This window comes from Urocampus carinirostris, chromosome 6 (assembly GCF_059441175.1).
Source record: "Urocampus carinirostris isolate Australia breed hairy pipefish chromosome 6, RoL_Ucar_1.0, whole genome shotgun sequence".
Taxonomy (NCBI): Eukaryota; Metazoa; Chordata; class Actinopteri; order Syngnathiformes; family Syngnathidae; genus Urocampus; species Urocampus carinirostris.
In genome coordinates, this window is record NC_142354.1 from 33,076,094 (window position 1) to 33,086,480 (window position 10,387).

Below are 10,387 nucleotides of genomic sequence, written 5' to 3' on the forward strand. Positions count from 1 at the left end.
TTGTTCGTTAGCGACATTTTAGCATAAGCAATAGGCTAGTTGTTTTAAATACGTCTGTTCTATATATTTATTAGATGACAGTGTTTGTAATTCTTCATGTGCGTTTACTTTTATTTTTACCTCCATTTATAAGAGAATATTTTTTAAATAACAGTCCTTAAATCTAAGCTAATTTCCTGTTCGCATTCGAATGGTATTCCAGATAACATTTTAGTGTTTGAGCTAGGCTAGTTTGTTCATTAGTTTACAATGGCTGTAATTCTTCTTGCCAAGTGTTTTGTTTTATGTTTAAAGCCCCAGTATGTAATATTTGACCACCAGATGGCACTGTATTGTCTAATGCGAATGAAAACCAGTGCCACAGAGCACAGCATAGCAACAAGTTACCAGACCAACATGGCGGCGACCCTAGGTTGGTGTTCCACTATGCAAAAGGAATACAACATTTTAGACCGAATATTTTTTTGTAATGAAAATTAACATTGGTATGATATTTCAGGTATTTTTGCCTATTATTCAAATGAATGTGTTTTTTTTTTCAATTGAATGATTTTTTTTGTACCAATAGAAGGCACTAAAAACAACACACTGTCCCTTTGGGTAAAATGTTGTTAAAGGGACAGTGTGCATTATTTGACCACTGGATGTCACTGCCTAGTGCAGTGCAACAAGTGCTAAAAAGCACAAGGAAATATACAAACTACAGAGATACAAAGTGACAGAACACAAAATCCCTTTAAAGGGACATTGTAGATTATTTAGCCACTCATAATGGTTCAAATAAACTTAAATTACTGTATTTTAAAAAACAATATTGATTTGAATAACAAGCAAGATTGCATGAACTATCATATTAACTTTATTTTTTTAAATTACTCAAAGTCAAAAAATTTGTATTTATTTTACATAACATGAGCCTTACCTAGAGGGACCTGACATATTTGTCTGCCATATTGCTCTTACGGGTATCCCCCAAAACTAAAAAACTGTGCGTATGGAAATAAAAGGGATGTTGTTGGATTTTTTTCATACATTTTGAACTACCCTGATACTATTTTGAACAACACATTGACAGTCAAAACATTTCACAAACGTCTCCTGTTCTCAGAAGGAATTAAACACTGAGCTCTTTGTTGTGGGCCTGATGAGTTGTCATTTTACAAGGTGCCGGTAATGAAGAAACACCTCAGCAAGCCATTTCGTCTGCTTTACTCATCCTGCACGGACTCACCCGGGCTTTTAATGAGGCGTTTGTGGCCCCTTTTGCCCGCCGGACCACGAGGCTTTGCGAATGCCTGCTTGAAGGCCGGTTGTTTGGGGTGGATCTCGTCGTACAGAAACTCCTCGGTTAAATCATCCCCGTTGTCGATTTCCAACTAAATGGAAAGAGGGAAATCAGTGAATTTGCCACGCTGCGATTTTCATGGCTTTTTTTCTTGGTTTAGTAAATCATTCACAAAAATACAAACCATGTAATGTTCTTAAAGCTTCAAATTCGTAGAAAAGAACAATACAGAGCACATGTTTAGAGAATCCTTCCTTGAAGGGATTTTGATTTTCCACAGATGCAGCATTTCACTTTTTTCTAAATCTGTGTTCGATTGATCGTTCCTAATCACTTCATAAATTAATAACATCCGGGTAGCGCAAATAGTGGCGGCCATACTGGTTAGGGGTGAACAAGTAGGTTTACCTCATTATGATTGTGATTGAAAATGTGGCAATCAGAGCTCTCGTTTGGCTGTCGTCAAACGTTTCGGGCTAAGTTCTGATGACAAATGTTCACGGATGTAAAAACAAGACCCATACGCCCTCGAAAAAACGTTTGTTATGGGGTTACCTTTGAAATAATGCGATCTCTTGGAGTCCTTTCAGCCGGCGAATGGCACACTATCCTGGCCAAGGCGTTTTAGTGTGCTCCTGGGGTCGTATTGCCTTCATTTGGAGCCCATCTCTGCCTTCCAATCACCGGATAAGGGTGCACTCTTTTGAGCAGGGCTTTTTAGAAAATCGAGCTGTAGCTAATTATTTCCGAGAACCCGCGTAATATTTTTGCCAAGGGTTTATGGCACACGTTCACTATCACCGAAGGGCACATTGCAAATGAGGTCCTCGCTCTTGCCTCCACTCACAAGGTAACAGTATGAATGAATTAATAAATTGTCTTTATTGTCAGTATACAATAGTACAATGAATTTGGAGGGCTTCTAATTTCAGAAATGTAGTGAGCGGCCGGCTAGCTGCATGCAAGCATTGGGCTGAGCCAGGTTCCCGTAGTGATTAAAATACAACAGTCAGTTTTTTTATGAGGTGTAGCTTCATCTGTAATGGATCTGGCATTAATGAGATTCAGACTCAACTCTGCTTGGAGTGGTGACAGTTGCCTTAGCCGCAGCAGTAACTTTTGCTTCCTCTCCCAACACCGCCTCTGTCAATTCCCGGACCAGGTAACAATCCACGGAGCACCCGGTAGGCTCGACAATTTATCAATGTTATAACAATGTCCGTAGGGTGTAGTGGTGTAACAATGATGTATGCGTGGATAGAGTCCAGAGCTAATATTCTGAGAGTCGAGAGCCGCTGCATCAGTGCGCGCCACCGTCATAGAACGATTTTAAAATGACAAAAAAACAGCATCTTACACATTTCTCTTTCATAGAAACATCCAACAAAATGATTGTAGACTCATAGTATCATCAAACTGAGTCTTTGCCACCCACCCAGCGTGGCCAAAAGTCTACTTTCGGCTAGCCGCGTGACATCATGTGAACATTTTCAATTTCCTCTCACCTTTTTAGCAATTTGAATCTGGTAATCCCTCTCCACCTCTTCCAGGAGTCGACTTTTGCAGCTGGAGTAAAGCATTCGCTCCTTGACGCTACAGGTGTAGCCTGGCATGGAGTAGATGAACACTACGACAACAATCACAAACCATAATTAAATCAAAGAGTCAAATAATCACTTCTGGTACCTACTGTTGGGTTTTTATATTTATATTTGTATTTATACATACATGTATACACACGTACACACGCACACACATTATATATAAATAGATGGCATTAAAATAATTATTTATTGTTCATTCTGTCAAGAAAAACTAAAAGAAAACAATTTTATCAACACACGCTTCACTTAACGATATTTGCATAAAATACAAAAATATGCATTAAATATGAAACAACTAGAATTGTAATAAATCGAAATTTCTGCATTCAGTAAAGACCGTATGATAAAGAAATTTATTTACTAAACACTAAACAAAAACAAACAATATTAAATTAAATAATAAGAAAACATACATTAACTTACATATAAACATGCATTTTCTTAAGTACTAGTTGGTTGAGAAATTAGCATTCTTTACACAACATGACATAGACTACATTCTTACTTTTTTGTAAAATAAGAAAATAATTAAAATCTGAATAATAATGCGGGACTTTTTACTTTCTCTCATCTCATCTCATTAGCTGTACCGCTTATCCTTATTAGGGTCGCGGGGGGGGGGCTGGAGCCCATCCCAGCCATCTCCGGGCAGTGGGCAGGGGACACCCTGAACTGGTTGCCAGCCAATCGCAGGGCACACGGGGACAGACAACTCACTCGCTCATTCACACCTAGGGACAATTTGGACCGGCCAATTCACCTGGGAAGTCATTGACTTGAAAAACGCTATATAAATGCAGATCATTTCATTTCATTTGTTTTTGGGCTAATTAATGCATAATTGGATTATTCTTTGTTTTTTATCATATAGCTCAGTCGGTAGCACATACGACTCTTACTCTCAGGGACGTAGGTTTGAGCCCCATGTCGGGCGATTCCATTTGGAGAGCAAACCCCAACAAAAAAACCTTGTAGAAGGGTGGGCGACACCAGGCAGTACTTGCCCAAGACACACTACATGATGGACAACAACAGGTCACTCATCATACTGGCTTGGTCGTCGCCCAAACAAAAAGGAGCGTCCACTACCGGGTTAGAGGTGACAACATTAAGGAATGGATTAGTGCCAAAAAAAGGCCAGGAACCGTCAGCAGTGGAGAAAACTGTCCAGAGTCACGTCCTCATTGGTGCCCCGACAACCCAGGTTTCCGTGAGCCAAATTATAGAATATTCTGTTGTTTTGTGCACAATTTTTCTGTCAGTCCTAAACTTCAATATTTGAATGGAGAAGTTATATATATATATATATATATCTTAAATCCGTTTCATCAATTAATCAAAAGTTTTAAACTTCAATATTCAATTGGGAGGAGAAGGTGTATATTTTTTGGATCCATTTCATCGAACAATTGAAAAAAGAATTGAACGACTCATTCATTATTAAAATAATCGTTAGTTGCATCCCTAGTTTAAAGTATGCAGAGGGAGAAAAGAGTAATCAGAAAAAACAAGCACAAGCGTGAAGTGAGCCGACTCCAAGATCCAAAACAAGATACTCAGAACTATGAGGCCGACTTGCTAACTACATGTGGTTTGTACAGAAAACAATTTCTAAGAAATCACATTACTGATACTTTCTCTTAAGTCACCCGTCTGGCCTATTTTGGACAGCCTCTCTCGTCTCACTTGTGCTGCTAAATATAATCCTGTTGTCGGTAAGGGGTCGGTAGGGTTCGGGGGGGAGGGGGATGCTGACCTGACGTGTAGTGATCCTATCTAAATGCAAAAGAAGTGTAGGAATTCAATTTGAGGTACCGATGGATTCGAAGTAGTCGCCTTCGTGGGAGTGTTTGTAGAGGAAGAAATGGTATCTTGGTGTGTCTTTGGGAATCCTGCAGGGCAAGTCCCGCGTCTCCATCTTGTCGGAATGAACCAGCTCGACGGTTTCCCTCTCCACATCCAATCTCTGAGACAGAGATGGTGGCCATTGAATACAATTTTTGTGATGTAGTGTACGCTGGGGTGGGACTGACCAGCTGTATGTAGTTGATTTGCTTCAGTGTAAGTTGGCGGAGGGCTTGTTTGGCCGACTCCTGCAGAGGGAATGCCAGGCCTTGGAGGGTTTGATGCTTGGTATCCACGCTGTTGTCGGTCGTCACCTGCAGGGGGCAGCAGGCACAAAGATATTCATTTTTTAAGTGATTAGATTTAATTGGATGACTATAGAGAAAAAAATAAGACATAGGTTTGGGCTAACATGACAATTGGCTTCCCTAATGCTTCAGATGTTTGGAGATGAAAAAAATAAATAAAAGCTTTTTATAGGTTTTTCAAGGGAGGCAACACATACTGTAGACATATACTGGATTTATCTATATTCTTTGGAAAAGCTTAAGATATTTTTTGTGTCATGTTTGTCTTCCTACAGAAACCATATCATTTTCCATTATCAAAGAGTTTTGAAAAAGCGCTAGGAAGCCACTAGGGAGCACGGAAGAGCCACATGTTGCTAAACCCTTCCCTTCAACCAGTGTGCCGGGACACACTACGCAAGACTCGTCTAATCTAGTGTAGTGCAGGAATTTTCCCATTTTTTTATTTGCAAAAAACTATGTTCCAGGCTCCTTCGTGTTATTATGTCCAAGTGTCCTCAGGTAAGACACTGAATCCCTAATGCCCCCGATGAGCAGGTAGTTGCCTTGCATGGCTGATGCTATCGGTGTGTGTGTGTGTGTGTGTGTGTGTGTGTGTGTGTGTGTGTGTGTGTGTGTGTGTGTGTGTGTGTGTGTGTGTGTGTGTGTGTGTGTGTGTGTGTGTGTGTGAATGGGTAAATGTGAAGCACATTATAAAGTGCTTTGGGAATTCTTCGTTGACTTGAAAAGCAGTATATAAACGCATGGCCATTTACATTGAACTAACATTCATCCATATACTGATGGCGACAGATTACTATTTCTGTTTTTACAGACCAACTATCTTCTCATGAGGGAAATAAATATATTAAATAGCTTATTTTGCTTGATCAATTCTTTTTGAGCAGATTTTAATTAAAAAACAGAAAAAAGTTAGATGGAAGTAAAAAAAATGTTCCACTTTCAGATCATTTTGGCTCATTTTAAATATCTTTTATATCTGTAAATGAAGACAAAAACATAATAAAACTTGAAAAACAGGTAAAAGGGACATTGTGTATTATTTAGCGCCTTCTATTGGTAGAAAAACAGAATTGGGGAAAAAAAACTATTAATTTGAATGATATACTGAAATTATAATCTCATATAAACTTGCATTATAAAAATATATATTCTAAAGCAACATTTTTTATGAATATTACACAACATCAGGCTCACTTAGAGGGAACTGACACAATTGTCCGCCACCTAGCTGCTAAGGGTACCGTTAAAATCCAAAAATCTTGAGTTTTAAAATAGGACCATTTATTTAATGTATTTTTTTAATAGAATTATCTCAAAATAGAATAGAATAGGATATACCTTTATTATCATTGTTACAAAATGGGTTGAACATATTGTGACAACGAAATTGGACGTAGCACTCCAGTTACACATTTAACTGTAAGGATTAAAGATTAAAAAAGATAAAAAGATAATTTAAACAATATTTACACAAGAAAGTGTGGGCATGTAAAGGCAGAAGATAATTACATTGGATGTTTACTTAATATGCAGTAGTGTGTGAATTTCCCTGCGGGGATGAATAAAGTATCCATCTATCTATCTATCCATCTATCTATCCATCTATCTATCTATCTATCCATCTATCCATCTATCTATCTATCTATCTATCTATCTATCTATCTATCTATCTATCTATCTATCTATCTATCTATCTATCTATCTATCTATCTATCTAGTGCAAAATAGGCAATATTGTGCAAAGTAAGCATAGGCATGAACACAATTTTACATCTGTATGAGGTAGTGTGTTTGCATTGGTATTCCTCCTTAAAGAGCATTCGTGGAGATATTTTTTAAAGCTGTTTTAATCCAAACGATGATTGTATTTTTTCCTATTCTGTGACTGTATTCACATGAGAGTTTTTTTCTCATTTTAATAACCTGACCACTCTCTTTATCATATTTTTCTGTTTGAAGTCTTAATTACACATTTATCCTGGAGTGCCATGTTTATTTTTTTGCAGTCAATGTTCACTATGTTGTTATCATTTACAATAAAGAGGATTAGAGCAGAGCAGAGTAGAGTAGAGTAGAGTAGAGTAGAGTAGAGTAGAGTAGAGTAGAGTAGAGTAGAAGTCTTTATTGTCATTGATGTCAACGTGGTGAAACATATACGAGGTTACACATGGCAATCCAGGGTAAACATGTTATAATTACTTTAAAGAGTAAAATAAAGATAAAAAATAAATAGGTACAAAAATATTTACAGTGTATGATTTTTTAGAGACTATAATAAATGAAAAAATAGTGCATCGTTGTAGTAGTGCAATAAAAAGAAGTGCAACAAAATTAGCGGCGACACAAACGCCCAAAAAAGTCAAAATGGATATATTTTCACAGTTTTGTGCGCTTGTTTAGGATGGTGACAGCCCTGAGGACGCAACTCTTATGCTACATATTAGCATAACGACGTGTGATGTGAACACGACTGCACGAGGTCCCACCTCGGTGAGCTTTATCTTCTGCAGTTCCTGTTCAGCTTGCGTGAGCGGCGCAGGATCAGAGCATGACGACACATGATGCTGATAGCCCGACAGGCTGACCTCTTCCTGTTGTTGGGGGGAACAAACAGTCGAGGAGTGTCACTTTCCAACATGCTAGACCCTGCCCGGCAAATAAAATCTGACCTTGTGTGTGCCAAACATCTCGTACTTCACGTGGCCACCCCCAAACTCTTTCTTAACCATGGCTCGGGATGCGGCATACACCATCTTGTCTTTGACCTGGAACCAACAAACAAACCCATTTTATAGTTTTACAAGCTGGCTTAGCATTTTCAGACACAGAAGATTGCATTCAACTGCTTGGAGAGGTCCATGGTCGAGGGTCGGGAACTGCAGTATTCAATTTGGCCGCCAGGGGTGTTAGAGACAAGTATTACCTCGTTAAATAATCCCTAAATTTTGATTTTTTTTCATTTGACCGAATTTCTAGTTTTAAATATTATTTAGGTTTAAAACAACTTCAAATTTTCAAAAGGTAATATTTCTCATTTGCCCATAAAAAAAAAGTTACACCTATAATGGATTAATATTATTTGACCTCAAAATTTTACTGTATAGTGTAGTGCAAACCAAAACGAGTGCTAAAAAGAAAACAGAGGAATAAAAACTATGGAAGCTCTAAGTGACCGTTTTACTTCTCATGTTTGCCAAGCCTTTTGAGATTTTTGCTTCCCTGTAGCAGCAACATGCCAGACAATTATGTCAGTCACCCTGAGGTGAGGCTCATGTATGTAAAAATTCAAAATGTCTTGACCTACAAGTATTTGAAAAAATACACAATAATATGATAGTTCATACATTTTTGCCTATTATGTATTTTACCACTAGGAGGCGCTAAATAATCCACCCTGTCCCTTTTATTGGCATACTATTAATCACATTGGCCTACTTTGGTTGAGGCTCATGTTATAAATAATAAATAAGGAAATAGATGCTAATTTTTCAACCAACAATATTTTTTCAAACACATGCTCATGTGTTTGTTTGTTATTCGAATCAATGATGGGGCGGCAGTAGCTCAGGAGGTAGAGCGCTCGTTTTGGGATCAAGGGATCCCAGTTCGAATCCCGGCTTGTCTGTGTTACATGTCAAAGTGTCCTTGGGTAAGACACTGAACCCCTAATACCCCCAATAAGCAGGTTAGCGTCTTACATGGCTCCAATGCAAGGCTGCTATTGGGAAATGTGAAGCACACTGTAAAGCGCTTTGGTCATTGACTTGAAAAGCGCTATATAAATGCAGATCATTTCATTTCATATTGTAATTTTCAGATGAATTAAACCTTTTTCGGTAACCTCGAGAAGGCACTCAATAATACCTTTAAAGTAAAAAGGTTGGGTTTGTTTGCTTGACATGGTTGTCACGGTGAAAAAAGCCCCCACATGGGTTTGTTTGCTTGACATGGTTGTCACGGTAACAAAAGCCCCTACATCACAAAGAGAGATTTTCCTATTTAAATTGCACAAATTATTGACTTATTACAAAGACTTTATATGTGTGAAACACGTCAAAATCATCTTCATTTATTCTTTAATTCATACTGGCAGCTACTGGTACATAAAAAGCATATACTTGAAATAAAATTACCAAGAGCTAGAATCGCCCGATTCAGTCGGGGGCTTGTTTTGGGGCTGACACTCAAGATTAAAATCAGTTGACGAATTCCATGCAGCACATTGATTACACGCAAAAAAATAGAAGAACACAGCATCCATTCTTCAAAGAAAGTCGTTTTTTCCTTAGAAACGAAATGATCTGAAAACGCTCTGTTATCGCATTCAGAATCAATGTGTCAAAATAAAATGCCCTAAATAAATAAAAAATAGGCATCACGAAACCTTGTAAAAACTGGAATGGCGGTTCACTAAAATCAGAGAGTGTGACTTCAGCTCACCTAGTTAGCTAGTACAAAGAAAATGGCCAAAATCCACTGATTAAACGCAAAAGGAATTTAGCTAGCTAGCAGTTACTTAAATCACTAGTAAAAGAAAACACAGACTTAAATTGCCTTAAAAGAGAGAAAAGTAGCAGAGAGATGTGGTACACTTTAACACATATATTCTCCATTTGCTTGATTACAAGATTGCTTGTTTGGGAAAAAGTTTGTACCATTCTTGGCATGCTATGCTAAAAGCAAATCAGCAATAGCTTGACCAGCTAGTTAACATATAGTGTAATCAACTCCGACATACTAAGCGACCTACTCAACCCAACTTGATTTCTCCTCAATTTATCAGGAAAGAATAAACACTGGCTTCATCCGAATAGCCACCCTCATTCTCTAAAAAAATATTTACTCTTGTTCCTGTCTTCTTGAGTAGTCTTAAAAAAGGACTTTTCTCGTTTTAACTACCTGCTCCTGGTCGCCTGTTTCGGTGTTATCGCTTTCCATTGTTTGTGTTTGTTTGGCTCTTTGCTAAGCATTGTGATCTTCTACATCATATTGACTGTCATGGCAGGTGCATCGTGGGTAATTGTGAGGCATTGTTGTTAAATTGATATCTCAGGTGAAGCCATATTTATTTGTATAGCCCTTTATCACAAAAGGTCTCAAAGGGCTGAACAGAGCACAACAACAACAACAAAATAACTAGTAAAATATAATAGCTATATAAAATATTTTTGTAGGAACGTAAATAAGTTAAGCAAAATATGGAAAAATTACAGTTGTAACCTGGTTTACATAGAATCCAAATGCCAAATATGATTATATAAATGATCAAAAGATGAAATGTTAGCTCGATAGCATGCAAACAATGTAAAAAGCTAGGTAGATAGCTAGCTACAAAGCTAAAA

At 37.8% G+C, this 10,387-nt stretch overlaps 1 protein-coding gene across 1 annotated transcript; it reads right to left on the bottom strand.

Moving 5' to 3' along the window:
• Positions 1 to 230: 230 nt before the first annotated feature.
• LOC148364631 (twinfilin-2-like) lies at positions 231 to 10,066 on the bottom strand. The gene is made up of 7 exons (XM_088338799.1): positions 9,945 to 10,066; positions 7,715 to 7,810; positions 7,532 to 7,636; positions 4,923 to 5,048; positions 4,705 to 4,855; positions 2,791 to 2,912; positions 231 to 1,376 (listed from the first exon to the last, which is right to left on the bottom strand). The coding sequence occupies exons 1-7, from the start codon at positions 9,981 to 9,983 to the stop codon at positions 1,209 to 1,211; spliced, it is 807 nt and encodes a 268-aa protein (XP_088194925.1). The 5' UTR covers positions 9,984 to 10,066; the 3' UTR covers positions 231 to 1,208.
• Positions 10,067 to 10,387: the final 321 nt, after the last annotated feature.